At 38.2% G+C, this 22,746-nt stretch overlaps 1 protein-coding gene across 1 annotated transcript in view; it reads left to right on the top strand.

Moving 5' to 3' along the window:
- The window catches only part of SIM1 (SIM bHLH transcription factor 1), a 52,124-nt gene that overhangs the window by 21,915 nt on the left and 7,463 nt on the right, over positions 1-22,746 (top strand). Inside the window, exons 10-11 of the mRNA XM_039569989.1 lie at positions 12,948-13,113; positions 20,464-20,869. Of these exons, the coding sequence (XP_039425923.1) occupies positions 12,948-13,113; positions 20,464-20,869 (572 nt within the window). The remainder of the gene's footprint in view (positions 1-12,947; positions 13,114-20,463; positions 20,870-22,746) is intronic.

Here is a 22,746-nt window from a genome sequence, read left to right on the forward strand (position 1 = left end):
GAGTGACTTCAAATGCTTTCCACTTCATCATTTTCCCATTCAGTGTGTGGCTGCTCCAGGCCTTTGGAAACACCCTTCTCTCAAATACTGAGTTACAGGTCTTGTAAAATGTTTGTCTGGGGCTGAGACACATTCAGCAGGGGCAATAGCTGAAGCAATTACTATCTCCAGCTGTCTGTCTCACTTCAATGATGAAAGGTACAGGGCCTGCTCTAGGGACTCTTATTCCTAAAATGCCATGGTTTATGGTTTAAGGTAAACTGCCACAGATTTTACTTTACATGGCAGCATTGGACTGTACAATGTAGCACAGCTGTTCTTGCTAGAGAGGTTGTTCACACTTTATCCTAACTCTGCCCTTCCACACTCTGAATGGCATAAATGTGGGTTGTGAACATCACTCCAGTAGCTGGGTGCTCCAGTCCCTTCTGGGGGTCACTCTCAGTGGTCCTTCTATGTGGCAGAGCAGGGGAGACCATAGGCCATGGAGTTTAGGGTTATATTCACTGCTCTGTGATAGTTCAGAGAACTGAAGAGGCAGCTGGAAGAGTGTCTGCTGGTTTTACTACACCCCATTTGTAGCTTGTCTATGGACTGTGTTAGTGGCTGTGCAGAAGAGACACACCAAGCAGTCCACTGCTATCTTGCCCTCTTAATACTCTGCATAAAACCGGATGCGGAACTGGCTCCTGCTCTCATAACAACAGCAGTATGTTCCTTAAGTAGGCTTACAATTTTACTAGCTCTGCTTCTGTTTCCTTAATCTGTTGCATGTTTGCTCTTGTTGCTCTGTGCTGCATCTCAGTACTGCTGCCATTCCCATGTTGTTTCACTGTAATTGTCGTGAGGTACAACAGGTGTGACAAGCTACTAAACTGTTTCTGAAGGAAGATCTTTCCGTTACATTATGTTGTTCTTGCTAGTTTTAATTCGTACACAAATGTGGCATTTTGACACAGCCTAAATTAAGTGTTAACAAATAAATCTCCTTTGTCCGTTCAACAGTGGCAAGTATCTGTTTAAAATCTAATTCTCCTTCCCTCACCTCTCTTTTGTACTTTACAGTGTGGGCCAGGCTCCAGCACATATGTTCGTACTCAGTGGGTTACTTCAGAGGCAGGCCCTTTCACTTTGATGACACTATTTATGGAGGCAGGCACTGCTCTGTGTGAACAAGGGTACAGCGTCTGACCCTTCGGAAGGCTTGGGATGGCTGAAGTCTGGAGTCAATCTCATGAGCTTTAACACAGTTAGATGATTTATTCCTGTTGTTGTCTTTTGTTATCATCCACTTAGTGCAATTAAATTGCAGAAGTCCTGTTTTACTAAAGCACTTGAGCACATGTCAGGCTCTAAAAGTGCTTAGACATAACTTTCAGTACACGATTATATCCTGGTGAATTCAGTTTTGAAATAAAAAAACCCTTAGGCACACGCTTGGAAATAAGAATATTCTTTGGCTTTGCCAAATAGAGATGGCTTGAAGGACGCGTTTTGTTACTGTGTTGAATTGGGGCCTAATAGAGAACAGCTGTAGTTTTTCAGCTACAAACCACCGTGTATAAATCTTGGGGACAGCAATGTTGAAAATAACAGCTATTTTCTGCAGAAGCTTCAGTGCAGCTATGGAAACTCAAATGCCTGGCTATCTAAAGTTTGGCTATACCCGTAGCATTGTGCAGATATTTTGACATAACCTAGAGTGAAGACTTTTAAACCCATCCAGCATTCAGTGTTCTTACATCTGTGCTGTCAGTGAGGAAGTGAACATGCCCTGAGGGCACACTGATCCCAAGTAGCCTGTAGCTTTGATTGTCTCTGTACTATGTTTGGCAGCTGGTAGCCAGGGCTGCTGCTATAGAAAACTCTGACTTAGGCCCTGGATTGCTGAAATCCACCCAAAGGCATTGCATGCTATTTTTCTCTTGCTGTTTCCAAAGACTGTTTTGTACACAGAACAAAATAATAACCTTTAATGACTGCTTTACAAGGCCTAGCTCAATGGAGTATTTGCTCACAGAAAGTCTGGATTTGGGGATAAATAGCTTGATAGCATCCTCCCCTTTGCAGTCAAACTTCTGAACAGTGTTTGGCTGCAAAATAATTCTGTTGATCCTAAGCTTCTAGTAGGATAGTTAAAGTGTCACCTTCCAAAAGATTATCAGCCTCCTTAGTGCTCTCTGCTCTGTGAAAAACAGCAGTGGGGATGTGGATGTGGCTTCACTCCAAAGAAAACGGCCTGCCTGTCTGACTACAATGGTGTAACACAGGAACATGCAACTGGGGCTTGCTTCCATGGTGCTATCTAGTGAGTTCAAGAAAGCAGTAGGAGAGAAGGTGCACAGCACTATTTGCACAGGTGTGACACTCTTGAGTCGCTCTATATGTGCTCCAGAATTGGTCACCACAAGCACCGCAAATCTCATACAATGTGGCATAGGGGACTCTGCACAAACAAAATCAAGTGTTCAGTTGCTGCAGGTGCAGATTAGCTGTAGTGTTGGTTAGAGGACAGTTGAAGGTTGGCAGTGGAGTTGGTAGGCAAGAATGCTGTGGACAGTTTTGTGAGAACAATAAGAGTGTCTCTGCTTAGTCAGAGACACTCCTAAGCACCTGGAAATTCTTGATAAATGTATATGTGGAGCAGTGACAACAGAATGACTAATGCCAGCTAAGGCCCCTCACTGTTCTAGCCAAAGCTATGACCAAGAGGACAAAGGTACTAGGCAGATTAAGGTTTCTGAAGAAGACCATAGCTAGATATTATTGTGTTTTATTAAGTTATTTTCATTTATTTGTTGAGAAATTTTAGATACACCTATTAAGTGTTTGACTACCTATAAACACTTGACCCACTGGAGACTTACATAAGCTGGATTTTTATATGGGCATGCATTTCTTGAACTGTACATGTTAATGTAGAGTTTTTGTTATCCCAACGTTGTCAAAAAGCAATAATTGCCATTAAAAAAAGCCTTCTGAATTTACTAGAAGATGTGGGGTAACAGCAGTTGTGCAAGAGATGGTGGTTTAACTTATTCTGACTCCAGAGAGTCTAGGGAATCAAACAGGTTATCCTATATAAATTTTAAATGTTTAATGGACCCCCTTAACCAATATAACCATGTATTATGTACACTTTTAGGAGACAGGATCAGTGATTATTAGGAAACTATCAAATAAAATGGAGACTTATGTGTTACACTATAACCTCATGACATTTCTTTTCTTGCTATTTGTCTCCTGTTTTATCAACATAAAACTCTGTACATTGTATGTCTATCAAAGCTGGATGGTCGAGTCCAATAAGAATGGAGACTTAGACCCAAGTGGCAAGTAATGTGGGTGGGATTTGACTGCAGTAGAAGTTTGGCTGTGGATAGGAAGGAGTTAAAAAACAGTCTGACTCTGGTACAAAAAATGAAATGAGAAAACAGGTATATTAATTTGAAAAAAAATCAAAAATCCATTCTCCCCAAAAGCCAAAATTTCAGTGCAAATCTTGCCTGTCTTCCTCCCCTTATCTCCCTTAAAATTTTAGCAAAAGAAGGGAAAGATCAGTTGAGAAGTAGTTCTTAAGTATTATAACATGATTTTTTCTTAATGGTACATGACAGCCCTCAAAGGCAAAGTGCTCTCCCTTGGCCAAACCTGAGGAACTCTGGACTAGTGAAGCAGAAAGATTTTTGTTGTAGAAAAATATTGCTTCTTCTAAGGAAGGTGAAAGTCTTATGACAAGAAAGGACTAATCTGATGAAAGAGAAAGGGATCTATTGTAAATGGGACACCCTACCAGATGGAGGTCACGAATACTTTTGCACTCAACAGGCCTCTTCACTATGGGGTGCAGCTGATCAGAAAAAGCAGGGTGGAATGATGGGGAAGTTAATTATGCAGCATGCAGATAGGAAATTTCCCAAAGAGGAACAAACAGAATGAACAGTAAATAATTTTTCAAGCACAGTCCTTTTTTTTTTTCTCGGATAATTTATTCCCAGATCACAGAATCTTATCCAGAAAGTCATCACAGAAAAGCTAACTAATTTTTAAAGTGTTCACCGTAGGATCTTAGGAAGGTTGTCACAAGAAAAACTTTGATTATGGGGAACACAGAGGAGTTGAGAAAACCTGAAATATCATGAAGATTTACAGTAAATTATTAAAAGTAATGATGGCAAATTTTCAGGACCTCTCTTCACAGTTTCAGAGGAACTGAACTATGAAACTGCTTAACTACTGTAGTATAGAGTGTAACACAAGAACAGTGATACAGAATCACACACACGCTGATAGTGACCATGGGAAATACTTTGGAAGGAGGTTAAAAATAGGACAAACATGCAGTCATGTTTCCCCAGCACCTTCTTCTCCAAGAAGTTCCAATGTCTTCCTAGAAAGAGGTGAGATCTTTGAATGTATTAGTTGTCAATGTTTTGTGGGTTTTTCCTACACAAATTCACCTGTTTACTTTTTGGCACCATGTGGACTTCTGCCAAGGTTAAGTAAATGTGGGAATAAAGGCCTCCTTTTGCTTCATTCATTCCCTAGCCCATACTTCTTGCATTAGAAGAAGTGAAAAACTGCTTCCTACTCATGTCTTCCTTCTCTATGCAATTCACCATTTACTGATCTTATTTTGTTCTCCCAGTCACCTCTTTTTCAGCCTCAGGAGAGTCCTTATTTTTTTCTCATAGAACATCTGTTCCAAACCCATCATCCTTGTTATCATATTCTGTGCTTTTTCCAAGTTTTCAGATAAGATGGTCAGAGCATACAATATTTGAAATGTCACTGCATGAGGGGTTTATGTATGGTATGATGTATAATCCTTATCTTTATAATCCTCAGTTACTGCATAATTATGCCATGATGTGCATTTTCTTACACACAGGGCAGTCTGTGTTATATCAGCGACCTCTCTGCAATGTGATGCTTCTTTCTTTTGTGAAACTTCTCAGTTTGTGCAGTGAATCACATAGATTAGAGGATACTTCACCAAAATGGAGCTCAAGAATACTAGTTTTAGAAAGAAAAATCTCAAAGTCGGCTTTTAAGACCGTACTTAAGCCCTATAGAGAAGAATGTTATATATGCCCCTAATAACTTGGAGTCTATAGGTACATAATTGTATTTTGTCGCTGCTTAACACCCAGATACAGGACTTTTATCCACTTCTGTGCCAGCTCTTCAGTTAATATTACAAAACATAGAGCAGTCAATCTTGAAAACATCTTAGCTGGTTTATCTGGTCTCCCTTGCCATGAGGGGACAGGACTGGCAAGAAACTCTTCTCTCTAAAAAAGTCCTTGGATTGAAAATGACAGCATTCAACAACCTTCATGAAAATCAAGAGGAGCTCCTGTTGGTTCTCCTTATTACATGCCTTAATGTGCTGTAGAAATCCTTAGTGTTTGAAAACTGTTAATGTATAATCTCTGCCAAAAAATCAGCAGCAGCCTCTGAAATCCTTCTGTCCAAGCATATCATATAGCTATCTAGTGTGCTATTTCCAATAATTTCTGCTCAGTTAGGTACACAATAACAGTGGTATTACATGTATTCAGTCAAATATTTTTATTCATAGAATACATATCAAATTTATTTTAGCAGTTTAAATAAGTGAGTTTAATGTCTATTTAGTCAAGCATTACTGTGGTGAGGACTTCAGTAGATTAGAAATAAATGAATCCAATTAAAGAACACATCTGTGAAATTTGATATGTCATAGGCATGAATGAGCTGTTTGCACAGACACTGTAAAGAAATCATTAATGATTAACTATCTAGAAGAGGTTTAATCAAGGATAAATGGTATAAGATAGTTAAAAACATTTGCATTAAATTCACGGAGATTCTGAAATAATAAAAGAATGTTTTGCATCAATAGTGACACGGGTACTCTTGGGAAATGTATTTTCTGTTTATCTGTGGTGATGTGCAGCCAGGGGCTGAAGCTGAGAGTTAGCTTAGTAATGTTAACTATCATGCATTGATAGAAGGAGGTTGTTCCTTCTATTTAAAGGAACAACTCCTTCTAAATTTAACAGGTGAGACAGACACCGATATTTTGCCAAATATGTGTTACTTACAATAGCATATTGTTATCCTCGTCTTAAGAGCTAATATTCAGCAAAGTTAAGGCAGGGATTCTCAGAAGTCATCAGTGCTGATTTTAATGGGCTAGGAAGTCTAGTAAATAAAGGCAAATACAGGTCTCACTTTTGGATCCAAAGATGGTGAGGCATGTAGTTTGGAATGACAAACTCTACTTTCAGACTGCTGAAAAATCTGCCACATCATGATTATCTAGAGGCCAGGATGTTTTATTTAACTTCAACTGGCAGTTAGATGAGATGAGAAACCAATCATGGAATACATAAAATTCCTCTCACAGTAGTTGTCTAGAGGAAATCCTCAGATTTTTGTGAAATGACCCATACAGGAAAATTTGTGCTTCAATTTTTCTGAATGTATAAAATAATTTAATTAAACTCCCTGGTTTGGATTGCTTTGTCTTTAAAAGCAAATATGGAATATGATATAATGTAAGAGAATCTCATGGCTGGAGAAGCTGTAAACTTTGACTCAACAAGATGTAAACAGCCACTGTTGTTTGTGCTATTTGTGGAGATAAACGGGTGCCTGGAACTTAATGAAGGGATCTGATACACAGAACTCATACTTCTCCAAGTAGATGTATGGCTTAGCCATTACGTGTACTAATAATAAGCATACACTTGAAAGATTTCTGGAGGGTTTTTCCAATTACTTTTGTGAGCAGTAGGTCAGGCCTATAAGGGACTATTCACTCAAGAAGTTTTATGAAGGAGGTTTGCTAATATCACCGCAATTACTGATAGAACAGCTGTGGCAGGGAGTAACTCTGAGTTTGCAGTTGAATGTCAGCTTAGTTTCGTAACAAGCAGTGAGGTTCAACAGCTTTTTTCGCACTTTGTCCTGAAATTTGGCTTCCTGTATGAGCTGAGTGAAACCTCCTTATTTTGACTGGTTCTGAAAGACGCTAAAGGGATTGCACACGCTCCTCCTCACAAATTGCGTGAGCAGACCGAGGCCTTTGTAAACATTTCTGAGACACATTGTATGTGAACTGAGGACACACCAGATGAGGAAATTGTCTGTTTTGTTGTACCATCTGCTGATTTAGAAAGCCATGAAGATGACAAACAGCCAGAATCTGTTCTCTTTTCACTCATCTGCTGAATGGTGCTCTGTTAGCATTGCATGAGCTGGAGTGTGGAAATGTTAAAAGTTGTGGGAATTGTTTAAAAGTAGAAGAATGATATATTGCACTATTGTAGTCAGACATGCATGAGAAAGTGCCTGATTTTTACCACCTTCATGTCTGATTTTAAACAAACTGCAATAACTCAGAAAAAGAGACTGAACATTAATGACATTAACACCTTTAGTTTAATCTCACAGTTTCTATTGCTAGAATGGCAGAAAATCTGACAAATATAATTTTTCTGATTTTTAACTAAAAGAAATGAAGAGTGTATATGACCTATTCCATAGATTTTTCAAGTAAAACTAGAGGAAATGAAGAACATACATCATGTATTCAATAGAAATAATAGTGCAAACAATTGTAATTGAACCTTGTTTTCATTTTCATGATCAGTATTTTCTGCTTTGCTTCAGTCAGGTGAATGATGGTATCCATGATGTAGGAACCCATTGCACTAGGATCACCTAATGCTTTTACTTTCAGCTTGTACTTCACTAATTATTTAATATGTGTAAGGAATGATATGGATGTAGGTTACCCAGCATATGTCAGGTTTAGGTGCTCCCATGATACCTTTCCATCCAATGCTGTAACACCACATATGAAAGTTGAATTTCTGTTAATCTTCTTTAAGGTGTCTAAATTTAATGACTTTTGAAGGAATTAAATGCACTGTAAATGTTTGCCTCTTTGCTGGTTATCTGTGTATTCTCAGTTACTGCATGTATAGCTTATTTTTCCTTTTCATCATGTAGTGTTATTAATGTAAAAAGATGCTTTTCCATACAGTTTTGCAGAATTTTCCTTGGATTGAGCATTTTCTCTTCTTTTCCAAGGGTTTTCTTCTTGTTTTGAAGGTTATGCTGCTTATAACTCTGGATATATAAGATCTGTATTCTTGAGTCTGGCTGGTCTTAAGTACTTTTGGATGAATCTGGATATTTATTCTTTACTAATGGGTGTCATTCTTTTACTTCTTCCTCTGGATACATCGTATTTAGCTGGTCTTTCTGTTTGAGAGCATTTTTCAGGGCTTAAGTTCTCTTCTGTTCCATAGCCTATACTGTCTTTAAGTAGGGAGTATTAATATCTTGAAAACTATTTGTGCCTTTAGTTCTCTAATGTTAATGTCTAGTCTCACTTCAGTGAGCTATAGTAGTCCCAAGCATCACCCTATTAATTGAAGAAACACAATGACAATAAAAACCCAGCTTGTGTGTACAGTTTTAGTTTGTTGTGAGCCACACCGGACCTCTGTCTTCCCAACGTTATTTCTGTCAGTGCCGACTCACCCTTTCCCCATGTGTTTTTTTCCTTCAAAAAACCTATATTAAAAAAACCCTCTCATTTTCTTTTCATTTTTGTGGTGAGCTCTCACCACATGCTTAGTCACTGCATTTGTGCAAACTCTGCTGAGAATTCAGGTTTTGTGGTGCTCTGATACTCCCTTACTGGGTTTTTTCGGGAATGTCTGCTAATGATTCTTTATCTATTCCTCAAACTTTGGTTAGATAGACTGTTGCTACCTTGTTTCATATAGTACATTTTGGCCATGGTAGTGGGAAGAAGGCGTGTTCTAAAGCTGAATTTTGAGAACACTTCACATAAAAGTTGGAGATTCACTTGGCATCCAAGCCATGTAGAAACAGATTGGCTTCCTCTTCCAAACATTTTGCTCCTTCAGCCCTTGTCCATCACCATCTTTTCAGCTTGCTAGAGCTAGATATCTTTAGTAAAGAATATTTTGTACTGAACTTTCAGATGCTTCATTGCAGAGAAATGCAGTTGGTACAGTCATTGACCCTCGGTTTTTTGTGGTGTGCATGTAATACATCAATAAATAATTTCAAGATTAGGATCAAGCTTTATAAGGAGCACTGGATGAGCCAGAGGCATGGCACAGAGTGGAAAAGCTTCTGGGAGTTAGGTCTGAGAAGAAAATGGGAAGCAGCATATTGTAGCAAGGGGATTTTATGCTTTGTCTTCCAAATTTGCTTACAGTGAAGCCTGGTAATCCGGTCTGTAGGTGCCTGATACATTGACCATACTGGGCAGATTCTCATATGGGGGGGAATGACAAGATAGAGAAAAAATAATACAATTTTTGAACCATATGCTACCCAAAGCCTATGCATTCACGTTCTCTGAGGAGTCAGAGAACCTAGAATTTCCATCCAACTGTGGAAAGAATGGCTGTTTCCCATCATGAAAAGATGGAGGTCTTCAATGTGTTTCCCTTTGCAAAGAAGCATCACTTTGGTCTTGTCTGGATTCAGTTTGATTCATCTGTTCTTCATTTAAGAGCTAATTTCCTGTAGTTATTCTGATGTTTTATAGTGATGATAGTTGCATCAGAAAATGAGATAAATAGTAGATTGTCAGCAACATACTGTTAGCAATTGAACATATGCCATATCACTCTCTCTGTCTCAGCAGTCTCATGTAGATAGATGTAGACTGTATGGATCCCTACGGGATCCTGAAGGTGAGGACCTTGGAGGAAGAAGCTCGTATCCACCACTTTTTTTTTTAATTACACATAGAACACAAGATGCAGTACTAGTCTGCGGCTGTGACTGTGTAATAGAGCATTCAGGTCTCTGAGAATAGGAATGTGGAGATTATAGTTCCATGTTGGTGAAAGTTTTATAAATTACTCTAGGAAGTTTTCAGAATTTCCATCTGTAGTTTGTATATCACTAGGAGTCCTGCTTTTTCTAGTCTTTTGTCTCACAGTGCATATGGATATACTCAGATGTCTTCATTTCTTAGTGGAACATCTTTTGCATTTGATATTGAGGCCACTGAACCCTTCCTCCATATTTTCTTTCCTTTTTAACTCCTGGTATTTATCTTGGGCAGTTGCTGATGGTGTTCTGGTATCTCTCTTGGTTATTCTGAAGGGTAGCTCTTCTAGGACAGGGTTGAGATGGTACTGAATCATGACTCAGTGATGCAAAAACGTCCAGGTATTTCATCTGCAAAGAGAGCACAGGAGTCTTCTTTTTCTAAGGCAAAACTTTGCATCTGGCAGCAAGAACTTCAGGTACTTTTTTTATCATCATTTTCTTTGATGAAGTTACTGTCTGAGCAACTCATGCAAATACAAGCTTGTGTTGCTTATTCTAAGGTGCGGTGTTTTGGGAGGGTGAAAGCTCACCATAACAATAGCAAGGACATAGAAAAGTAACACAGAATGTCATTTAAGGTTTGGGTAAGTCAGGTTTGACTGTTTTTTGGGGTTTTTTTTCCAGTTCCCATGACCTAGAAACACTGTAGAGAGTAGTCCCTATATTATTGAATGTTTGGCCCTTACACACATCATAACAGCAGACAAGCAGTGTTGGAATGACAATATGGTCTGAATACCAGGGTGCTATTCCTCCCACTGTTTTAAAACTTTTTAATGGACACAGGAAAGCAGCAGATGGTTACAGGGTGGCAAAAACAGAAATGGGGAGTTAATGGCAGCAGCACAGAGCTACAGGTTCTCCAGCAAAACCAGAGGTAAAAGGGTTGGTAGGCTCAAAAAAAAAAATACAACCTCCTCATACCCCTAAGGCTCTGAAAACTTACCTACTTAGTTTTGATTAATTTCAGTTTCTGGTGGTAATATTTTCTGCATCTGACACAGAAAACACAGGACCCTTCCCCTTCTTATAATCAAATAGTCAGAGGGAGTGTGTATACCAGGATGAGACTATTAGATTTTCAGGGCTATTGATAAAATCTCATGCTACTGTAGCAATTAAGTATGAAGACTGTTTGACATCTTTTGTGTTTCGTATAACATGGAGATAATTTTCTAGGAATCAATTATGAAGACAGATGCTTTGCATGTCAAGTCAAGGTGTCTGGATGAAAATTTTGAGGATAACCATGGGAAAGATTAATGCTTTCAAAATATGTGGATGAGCTGCACCTGTCAAAGAGGCCAAAGCAAATCCCCACACTCAGACACTTTCACTGCAGACAGGATATTTGAAATGCACATATTATAGCAGAGAATATCTCTATTGAAGCTAAAATTTGAAGAAATTACCTCATTAAGAACTAATTTTGCATTGCAAAGCCCTATTTATACTTGACAAATCTCTGTCTGCTATGGACTGGAAACACCATAGTCAGTGCAGTTCTAATGTCAGGGATTTACTTTCATGTGTCATATATACACAGACACACATATATTGTCTGCATTGCCAAAAAACCTAAGCCTCTTCAACCAATAATTTTACTATTTATCACATGCAAAAAAAAATTACTGTAGAACTGGGACGAATTAATATTTTGGTTCTGCAGGTTTATCTGTGGCTGCTCGAAGATTCATCCTATTTCACTTATTTCAGTGATTTATCAAGTTTATTCTTCTACCCCTGCCTTTTATCTGAAAACATTTCAATGTACTAAGCTGTAATACGCTTAGGTGATGAAGCAGTTTCTTTCTAAAAAACTTAGACTCTTGTGGCTTACATATCAATATTTGTGTGATTATAGACCAAGATATTGTTGTTAAAGCTCGGTAAACAATTTATTATTAATATAATTCATTAAGTGTTAATCTTTAGGTTTTGATGGAGTATGGGGTAATTGTGTGAATGAATATGTTGCCTCCTTGACTGCTTAAGAGAAGCATTATTCTTCCCTTATCCCTTACTTCTCTACTGATAACACAAAGGAAAAAAAACATCATGAACCCTTCCTCTTTTCCTCCAGGTAGGTAGGTCAGGAAGAAGCTCTCGCTTTGCTCTCTTTTAATAAATCATTGTCAGAATAGGTTCCGTATGACTACATGAAAGCTGGAGAGCTCATTTGTTACTCCCCTGGGTATCAGCAGACATGCAGATGTGTGCAGAGGAGAGCAGTCCAATGCACATGCCCTTGTTATGCTTAGTAAGACATTGTGAACAATGCCAGTTTTCCTTATTTTCATGCATTCATTAGTTTAAAGAAACTAACACCGAACTTCAAAAACTGACATTATATGTAGCTTTCCATGGAAAACCTCTATTATTTTGTGAGTGAGGGACAGGCTATTTAAATCACAAGATTGATATTTATTTAGCTGTTTGACTGGTAAACTGGTATAAGCAACTAAAAATGGAGGAATAAAAGACTCATAAGACCCATAGAAGGAAAAAAAACAAATCAAAAATTTGCACCAATTGCCTGAAACTTCTTAAACACTGAAAAATACAACCTTAAAGATCAAGTGTTTTCCATTAAAAAATTATTTTGTTTAGTTTATCTAGTCATCTCTGTAGGCTGTTATGTGCACCCCACACACACACATGTGAACACACACACACACATAGCACACATGTGGTAAATTTGTAGTTGTATGGTTAAAAGAGTTTTGAGGAAAATGTATCCTATTTACTGCTTAGCTATGTGACCAATGTAGAACGGTAATACAAATCTCAGAAATATCCATCCCATTGTTTTTTTATTACTGAAGAAAGTAGATCAGGATGATAACAGCTGGATGCAAAAAGCAATCATATTTTCACTATAAAAATACTGCTATTGCTTAGTAAGCTATACTCCATAAATATATTAGGGGGATATACTGGCTTGCCCTGAATGGTTTTATTCTTTTTCCTTAAAAATACCTTTTGTTTCCACCCCCCACAAAGAAGAAAGGAATGTTTCCCGTTAAGACATGAAGTGAGCTTGTTTTTCACTTTTGCCTTTTATATAGGGATACTGAATATAAAGGACTACAGCTCTCCCTGGATCAGGTCACTGCTACCAAGCCGGCATTCTCATACGCAAATTCAACTCCGACCATAACGGATAATAGAAAGGGAAGCAAATCTCGCCTCTCGAGCACAAAGTCAAAATCAAGGACATCACCATACCCACAGGTAGCTGTCTTTGAAAAAAATAAATATTTTTGAATATCTTGATTTTGACTGCTACTTTACCCAAGTAATTAGAATGGGCCAAAGAACGTGTTACTCAAAGGGAATAAAGGACGGCAGGTTATACAACCTTGAGACAGGAATATGTTTCTTTAAACTGCTTCTAAAAAGCTGGAAACATTTATGTTTCAGCATGCATAATAAATCATTATCAACAACAATAGCAGTGCAGGGCTCAGAGTTAATGAGAAGCGGACAGAAGGACAAAGGAAAATGTTGGTTTTGAAATACTTGGTTTGAGAAGGCTCTGAGTTTTGCCATTTGAGAAATCTTTCTTTTTCTTGCTTGGTCTTTACTAACTCCAACATATCTAGAAAACTGTCAGATATTTGATAGAAGTTAATACTGAAATCGTAGTCGAGAGGAGTGAGTTTTGATGAGGGAAAGAAGTCAGCCAGCTTGGTGAATTGGAACAAGAACGTGTGTTTTCTGTGTGTAAAACTTTGAAAGGAAGAAAACAGTAGGAGGTGGTCATTGGCATCAGTAGAATTTAATTTCCCAGATTTCATTTTCAAGCCTAACGTGTAAGGAACATGTCCTGCTTGGAGAATGGACCAGACTCAATTGAGTCTGTGAACTGAAACTTACCCAATACATTTATGTAACTGATTCCTGCAGGCAATGTCACAGCACTTGCATCCTTACACTGTCAAACTTTTAGCTCAAATAAATCTGTTTGTTAAAATAATCATGATGTTTACTAATGATACAAGTCCTACTGCTCTTATGCCTCTACACAAGAGGATATAAATGGATATATACAAAGTGGATATAAATGTATGCATTCACAATGTAACATTGAAGAGCTATGTATTTTGAAAGAGCCCAGGTCAATATTTAACTGGTAATGACCTTAATAACTACAGTTTCTTTGCAGGCACAATGTTTTCTAAATGGACCTCTAAGAGTGTGTAATGGGATCCCAAATGTCTACATCACTTCCTTGTTTTCTTTCTTTTTTCCCATCAAAAGTATCCAGGATAAGAATTTCAGTTAAATGACATCTGCTATTGGCACAGGGAATATTTAACTGAGCACCTAGATATGAATCCAGATTCCTAATTTTAAGCATCTAACTTTTGTCAGAGGTTATCATAGCTCGCTTGTTCATGCATGTTTCTATGGGCTCTTAAAAAAGCCTTTTTCTTTAATTTTTTTAATTGTTTGATTAAATTTCTTCAATCAAGTAATCAAAATGTTTAAAAGAATTGGGGAAGACATGTACGAATAATTCTAAATTCAATTTTTATGACTATTTTTGATATATTGTAATTACATTTCATCTTGCCTTATACAGTCCTTTCAAAGGACTCATTTGCTAGCAGGACAATCCCAGCTGAAGACTTGTTATCCTTCCACATCTATCTGATTTTTGAAAGTGTGACCTCCTTATCCTTTCTGTCACCAGAAAAAAAAATACTGAATGAGCAGTGCAGCATTGTGACTTTTGGTTTATCAGGGATTGTTGTCTGAAAGCTCAGGGTGCTTAGTCTCCAGTTTCATTCTGCATCCTCATCACCAGCTGCCTGATATTAAAGTCACATATTTCATCATTCAAAAAGAAGCAGCCATGGTAGTTGCCAGTATCTTGAAAAATGGTCATACCGTTCATTGCAGCCCATCACCACAAGTAAAGCTGGCAGCTTGGCCTTGCCTCCCTCTCATCCTTTTCCACTGCTGAATAAACTGTTGAAAGACTAAGAGAAGCCGTTGTGAAGAACATGCAGCAGGTGGTATGGCCTGCGTCCCTCAGCCTCCTGCCCTTGTTATTTGCCAGTCAGTAGAGGAGAATTAGAGTGTGACTTAAAAGTCACAGCTGAAAGAGAGGTCACGGGTTTTGGCTTACACAGGAGCCTGAGTTGTGGTGAGGAAAGGAAGCAGGAAGTTTATTAGTAAAATAACGGCAGTGGGCAAAGTACTTCTTAAAGTCAAGGGCACCTAGGAGATTTTAAATGTACATAAGTTCTTTCCCACTTTTTTCCTTTCCTTTTCTCTTTTTCCCTTACCATTTACTTTGCTTCTCTCTTGAAGAGAAAAAGAAATCATATGCCTTATTGGTTTCTGACTGAGAATCCTTCACCTTGCCAGCTGTGTGCCCCTAAGACAGCTACCTGAGATGTGAACAGTATGAAAATTATGCTAATCGACTTCAGCTGAATTTTTACTCCTAGGGCAAAAAGTGGATGTTTCGGTCATCTAAGACAGTGCTAATTTTTTTTCCTCAAATCTTATGCAAAAGCAGACATAGCATACTGTGGGTCTTGTAGACTCAAGTGAAACTGAGTTCATTTAACCGGAGGCATCGGTCAGCATCTGATTAGCACTGCCTGCTGTTAGTACAGTGGGTTCTGTGAAACCACCCTCAGGCAGGGGAGGGGCAAGTAGAGAGGAGAGCAACCCAAAATTCATGGCCTAGCTGCAGAATTTGCTCAGAGTTTGAAGAAAGCTTTTCTAGTCCCATCCCACCAGAGAGGCACAGAGCTGAAAGAGATGGTGGGAAACAAAACAAACAGGCAGATGAAGGTTTGATGGATATTTGCAGAAAAAGGAAATCATGGGTTGGTGTAAAGATGCCTGTAGTCTGCCCCCACAATATAATCATCATCATCACAATCATTGTGAGTGCCTTCCAAAATCTAGCCCTGCACCTTTGTGTTCCCAAAAACTAGCCCAGGACCTCATTTATTCTATACAGAGGAAATAGCAACAAGACTGGAAAAACATTTTAATTATGATCATCTGAACTGCTTTGGAGTTTAATGTACCATTAATGATGATTGCCTAAGGAAAATATTTAAATTGCCTGCTGTCTGCCTGCAGTGGAAATGTTTCATGATGAGATCTGGATAAATGTTTATTCCTTCATATCTCATCTTAGCTCTTGGATAAAGATTATATATATATGTATCTCATGAAAGTACACATACAAGTAAGGATGTACCCAAGAGCTGTTGGATGGAGGCTTTGGTCTATACTATAGCAGGCATAAATTTTTGGAAATAGTTGTATATTATAGATATAGGTACATATTAATAGGTAGGTATAGAGGTATGTATTAATACATCAGATTTCAGAGATATATTGATTCTATATCTCCTTTAAATGGATAATCTGGATTGATTCTGCAGTCCATCTCTTTTTGGGCATATCACCCAATGGGGTAAAGACAACAGAATCAGGCTGAATTCTAGCCAGCCTGGGTTTTGTTTTGTTTTAATTTCTTCCTGTAGCCTAAAGCTTTGGCAACTTCAAGTGTGTTCAAAAGCAAAGCAAACCCTTCTTTTTATAGTAAACATAACTCCTGGTCTGGTGAAGAGTCACCAGCAGTGGGGGTTATTTTAATGGACATGCTGTATTACTTTAATCTAAGCCTTTCACCATCTGTTGTGCCTATAACAGTGAATGCGAAAAGAGCATATTTTACATTTCAGGATTACATTAGTAAAATGTAAGATAAAAGTGATTTAAAAGCATGCATATGTTCTTAGTACAATGCAGCCCGCATCTGTGATGTTTTTTCCCTCATGGTTAAGACACAAATCAAGAGAAAAGCTACTAATGCTGATGTAGTGAAAGTTTTTCATGGAAAAGAGGATTCTGTGAGGGTTTCACCATATAATTAACGTTTGTAATGATAAAAACCTGAGTAGGCTGCCAGAAAATTATATATCTATAGAATCTGTTGTTTGAACATCTGGGGTGGCGTGTGGAGCAGGCTGATGTTGCTGTGTATGACAGAATGAGTCCTCAGGCCAGTGAGACACCTGTAAAAATGGAAGGTCAGGCAAAAGAAAATCACACGAGAAATATTAAATTGTCTACTGGCCTAATACATTTCCATGGGCTCTCATAAAGCAAGCTTTCTTAGACATGGAATTTATATCTTCTCATTTCCTTGTCTCTTTAGCCCTCCAGAAGTTTTTCTTGGAATGAAAATGTATCAGTTATGGCCCACAGACCCTTTCTTTGTCAGTGCTAATCCTGCTGGTGTGCTCTCACTGTGACTGTACGCTGGATTAATACTCTGGAAGACATTTCTAATTTTCAGAGGTGACAATTCAGTTTCCAGGGACCAGCTGGAGGACCATTTAATTTATGTTTTGTTGTTTTTTATGGCAGAAGACAATTGAGAAATCACCTGAAGGGATTTCAGATGTTGCCAGTCTGAAGTTCTTTATCACTATCTGCTGACTAAATTTTGTCAAAAATCCAAAAGTAATAAATTTATTTTGCCTTCTGACTCCTAATAGAAGTCAGAAGGCAAAAATTAGCAGAAAATAAGATGTTTCTGCTGAGACATGACTGGGTTTGAAAAAAATCCAACTGATTTTAATTTGCCATAATTTTCATTAAATCTGATTCCATTTTTTATGGTCTTTCATCACTTGACATATGGGAGCCTAATTCTGACTTGTGAGATAGTGTTTCCACTCCCATTTCAGTAAAGCAATATCTTTGATCACTCTTTCATTTCTCCCCCCATCAACATGTCACACATGCCCGTATTTGAAGTCTCCACCTGTCAACATCAGATTCCCAGGAGCGGCAGTGGTTGGACCGCAGCAGTGGAGGCAGCCTGAAGATGCCAAATAGAGATGTGGCTGGCTTTAGAGGGAATTAGACATATTTTTGCCCTGTGCCTGCTCATGTTGTACCTTAGGAGTAAGTAGTCATATCAAACCTTGGCAGAAAATGTGGGCCACGAACAATTGACTGTGTTAATTTAATTCTGTCCATGGCCCAGCAGCTGCCATAGGTCAGATCTCAAATAATCTTCATTTACCTCAAGGACAAAGAAGATGAGTCAAGTATTGTTGGTCTTGATACATGGTTATATAACACCACACAGTGCATTTCTAATACACTAAACATAAAACCTTTGAGATAATTTCCCTTTTTTCAAAAAAACTGCACAAAGGCCTTTTGTGATTAGGTTCAAAATAAAAGCAAAAATGTGCAACTTTTCAATTACATGAAGATATTCCCTTCAAGAGAAGCTATGTTGGACACTGAAGTGTCCTTAGAAAAAGAGAACAAATAGAAGAATATCTAGTAGAGCTACAGGAAATTAAGAGTTTGCAGTTTGAAAGATTCTCTGGCATTTATTATCATAATAAAGTGTCCAAAAAAAGAAATTTCATTATAATATTGTTCTAAATTAATTTTCCGTGTCCTCCTCATGAAAGAAATACATACTGGGAGCTTTGTTTTTAATAAGAAAATAAATGAACTCCTGATTTTTCTATACTTGCATTTAGGCTTACACTATATAATATTTCTGCTTAACTTTTAAAATTAGAAAATCTGGTTTATACAAGCCAAATCCAAAAAGAGCAAAAAGTAATTCTAAAATTAAGAACAGATGAAAAACTAGTTTTCTGGTTTTTTGATTTTCCATTCCAGATAAAATTTGCTAAGTGGTAATCTTGTTAATAATTTCTAAGTTTTTTTATTCGAAACTTAATTTTACCTATACATTTTTGTAAAATGCTTACAATAATTCAGCTGTTATTTATGAAGGTATCTTTGTGACTAAGCAGTTTGTGGACATTAGATCTGAAAGGATAATAGAAGAGTTAGATGCTCCAGTTGATCACATAACTCTGTGGTGACTGAATAAAGTTTCTAGTTAGTGTATGTTGAGTTACTGGCATTTAATAGAATGCTTTTGTGGCTCTGTAACTATCTAACCTTCATGAAAATTCATGTTTGTCCTTTCATCTTGAAACCCTTGTGATGAGTATCGTGGTACTAACTTTCTGACCTCCTCCATGTCTCCTGGTAGGCTTGTTGCCTATGGCTATTCTTCTGACAACTAATAACAAAATATAATTGACTTCTTCAAAGCCATGACCCTTTCTTTGTTTCCTTGAAATAACCTATCCTGTTCACAACCAAAACAGTATTAGACAAATATAAACAAATATAAACTGGAATACTGAAGAAATGCCCAATTAGATGCCAAAAACTCCACTGATGTTGCACAGATGGTTTAAGTTTCTGTAAGTCAAACATCTGGTCAGTACTTTCGATTGGTAAGTGCATAAAACCTTGATCCTGGCTGATAATGAGGAGTTTCAGAGCAACTTAATCTAATGAAAAGGAAGGTAACCTTATGTTAGGCCTATTAAAAGAAAAGGCAGAGTGGGCATATGGAAGGTGAGTGATGGAATGGGAGAATTCCAAGGTTTCATGTTGTAATACATTGATTTGTGACATGAGTGTGCAGTGCTGAAGAGGTGAGCATGTACAGCTTTGGTCTCATCCCAGTCCATAATCACGGGTGAAATTGATTTAGAAATGTTCCGTGAAGTTTGACAGTTCCAATAAATAAAAAGATTTAAAAATGAGATAGCTAAATCCTAGGAGGTTTAATAAACATTCTTTTCCTTTCCCAAAAGGTATCTAAAAGTTTGAAGCATTCATTAGGAATACCTAGGAATCTGTGACATTTAACTTAACCCTTACTTCTCTCTAAACAAATGCTCATGTTCCTATCCTGACTAATTTTCCAGCTTTTTTTGTGTTGGGAGGGCCTTGTTTAAGTGAGGGTGAAAAGTGCTCACTCTGCCTGCTTTGGTTAGCAGTCACCTTTACTGGAAAATAGTTTCTGGATTTTCCTTGTTCCCACATTGCAATAGAACTGGGATTTTTAGCTTCCTACCTATTTGCCATCACTTTAGGCTTTACCCTATAGAAATGTTGGCAGCGCAGGATTTGCAAGAGGCTTTCTTTTCCCTACTAATAAGAGGAAAGAAGTTCAAAGATACAACTCCAAGGAAAAAATTCAACAAAAAAAATATGAGGAAAAGAGAGCGAACCCTTAGAAAAAACCCTTCAAATACATTCGGTTTCAATTTGACATGTGAGAATGCTCCAGGAGCAGTGTTATTTCAGTCCCTTTTGGAAGTGTTTTGCTGAAGTGCATTGGAGCACCTTGGCTGAGCATAAGCACAGCTTTCAAAGCAACAAGAAAAACCTGAACATATTAAAAATATATTGAACTGAAACATTGATGTTGCTGAGCCTGATATTACACATCATAAAGGAGATGGCTGTTAAGGGCCGACATGGGATGTTTTAGACTTTCATGAGGTCTGTCCTGTCATCTGTGAGCTCATTACAGAGTGTTGTACAGGAAAGGACCAGGAGCCCAATCAGAAGGTGCAGACATGTGGGCACGCTCACAAGAAACACACTATCACATCCACTCTCTGCCTTTGTTCCCAGTGCAGTTACTTGCAGATTTCACCCAGGTGTGGTAATTTCCATGCTGCTTCTCCTGTTTTGCAGTATTCTGGATTTCACACTGAGAGATCCGAGTCTGACCACGAGAGCCAGTGGGGTGGGAGCCCACTGACCGATACGGCTTCTCCCCAGCTCCTGGAGCCTGCGGACAGACCGAGCTCCCAGCACCACGACGCCTCCTGTGCCTACAGACAGTACTCAGACCGCAGCGCGCTCTGCTACGGTTTTGCGCTCGACCACTCCAGGGTGACTGATGACAGGCATTTCCACACTCAGGCCTGCGAGGGAGGCAGATGCGAAGCTGGCCGGTATTTCCTTGGCACGCCGCAGCCGGGGAGGGAGAGCTGGTGGGGCTCTCGTTCAGCATTGCCTCTGACTAAGTCATCCCCTGAGAGCAGAGAAGCGTATGAGAACAGTATGCCCCACATAACGTCAGTGCACAGGATTCATGGTAAGACATAACAAGGATTTGCAGAAGTGACACCATCTCAGCGAAGAATATGACAGAAACATACAGCTGTTTATGTGAAAGATGGAAAATTAGATGCTTTTGATGTATGTTATTGTCTCAGAGATCGCATCTGTGGAGATGAGGATACTTAAAATTCAAGTTGAGTTGAGTTTTATAGTCTGGCTTATATGCAGCAAAATATAATTTTGCTGTATTTTCATCAATCTGTGAAATTAAGGTGGAAATGTGACTGGTGAGATTTTAGGCATGATCTTAAAAATATAAACAAAATAATCCACTCAATAGAAAAGTGGGTATTATTTGTTTTAGGATTAAGACACTTCAGATGGAATATATTTAGCAAAAAATTAGAGCTGAATCCAAGCTGGATATTAAAAACTCTTGAAAGCCTTTGGAGAAATTGTTCTCCAAGTGACATTTTTCCCTATGGGTTATTACTGATTCTGTATGTATTTAAAGTTAGCTATTAAAATTAACAGTTGTTTTTGGTTTCACACATTTATCCTCAGCTATAATTTTTAGCCAATTTGAACTTCTCCATCCTTTCAACACCAAGCCTGAAATTTTGTTTGGTTTCTGACAGGTTGCGAACTCAATGCATTAGCACATTTTCAGAGGCTGAAGCTAATAAAAAAACCACAGTGAAAGCCTGATATTGGTTTGGGAAAAGTCCAAAAGTCCTTCATTTAAAAATTATAGGCTGAGTCTTGGAAGACAGCAACTGGCCCAAAAGTCAGAATTCAAGGTTGTAAGGATGCATGCAGCATCAAAAAAAAAAAAAAAAAGTTTTTCTGCAAAATAGTCTATGAAAACAAGGGTTGCCTCTAAAGAACTCATAAAAGCTGATTACATTAGTACTATTCCGTTGATTTGCAGAATGAAGTTTTGTAAACGAAAAGGAACTGTTCTGTTTTACTCCAATCTGAGGAAAATTATGTCGAGATTAGAAAAAAAATTATTAAGTAGCATGTTCTAGGAAATACAGATAAAACAGGAAAGGGACAGAAAATTTTGCCGATGAGGACTGTTCTCCACTTTTCCTGTGGGAACATGCCTCCTTCCTTGTGTCTGTTCTGTACTTCTGCCCTATTAGTGTTTTTCTAGCTTCTTCTTCTCAAAAAAAAAGAGAATCTAGTAAAGCATGATAATTTTGCTGGCAAATTTTTTGCATGATAATTCTTGCTGAGCACAGAAGTATAATACCAAGGTACAAATGCAAAAGGGTTAGATATTTATTCCATACCTCTATCAAGGATAATTAATGTAAATGGATAATATAGTTTGGTTTTAGTTTGTTGTTTGGTTTTGCTGTAGTTCCAGGTACTGCAGTTAATGTCTTTATTGTATCAAGTCTTACATTTTTCACTAGGTCTTCAGTCTGCGTGTAGCTTTAGGGGGAAAAACCTGACTAGCATTGACATTTTGGGACCAGATCTTAAGAGGACGTGAAAGATAATTTCATACTCATGATACTCCACAGTGAAGTACTTCCACAGCAATGGAAGGATATTTTTATTATAAAAGCCCATCACTGATTTTTGTTGTGAACTCTACAATGCAGTGGTAGTGGTCTGCAACCCAAACAGATCTGTATGCCCTGACCCAACACAGAACAGGAGAAACTTCTGGTGCTAGTCTGAAAATGGGTTTGCTTTGAGGAGTACTGTCAGCCAACCCAACGTGCCTCATCCCCAAAGTGGACTTTGTGTGCTGAGGCAAAGGCATCAAGAAGTAACATGTGCAAGTCCCACACATGCCCTGCTGAAGGAATGTATCTCAGCAAATCAAGCCCTATATCATAATGTTGACCGTTCAGGTTTTGGGGCCACTCACTTTCTTGCTAGTGAGGACTGACA

Source organism: Corvus cornix, chromosome 3 (assembly GCF_000738735.6).
Source record: "Corvus cornix cornix isolate S_Up_H32 chromosome 3, ASM73873v5, whole genome shotgun sequence".
Lineage (NCBI taxonomy): Eukaryota > Metazoa > Chordata > Aves > Passeriformes > Corvidae > Corvus > Corvus cornix.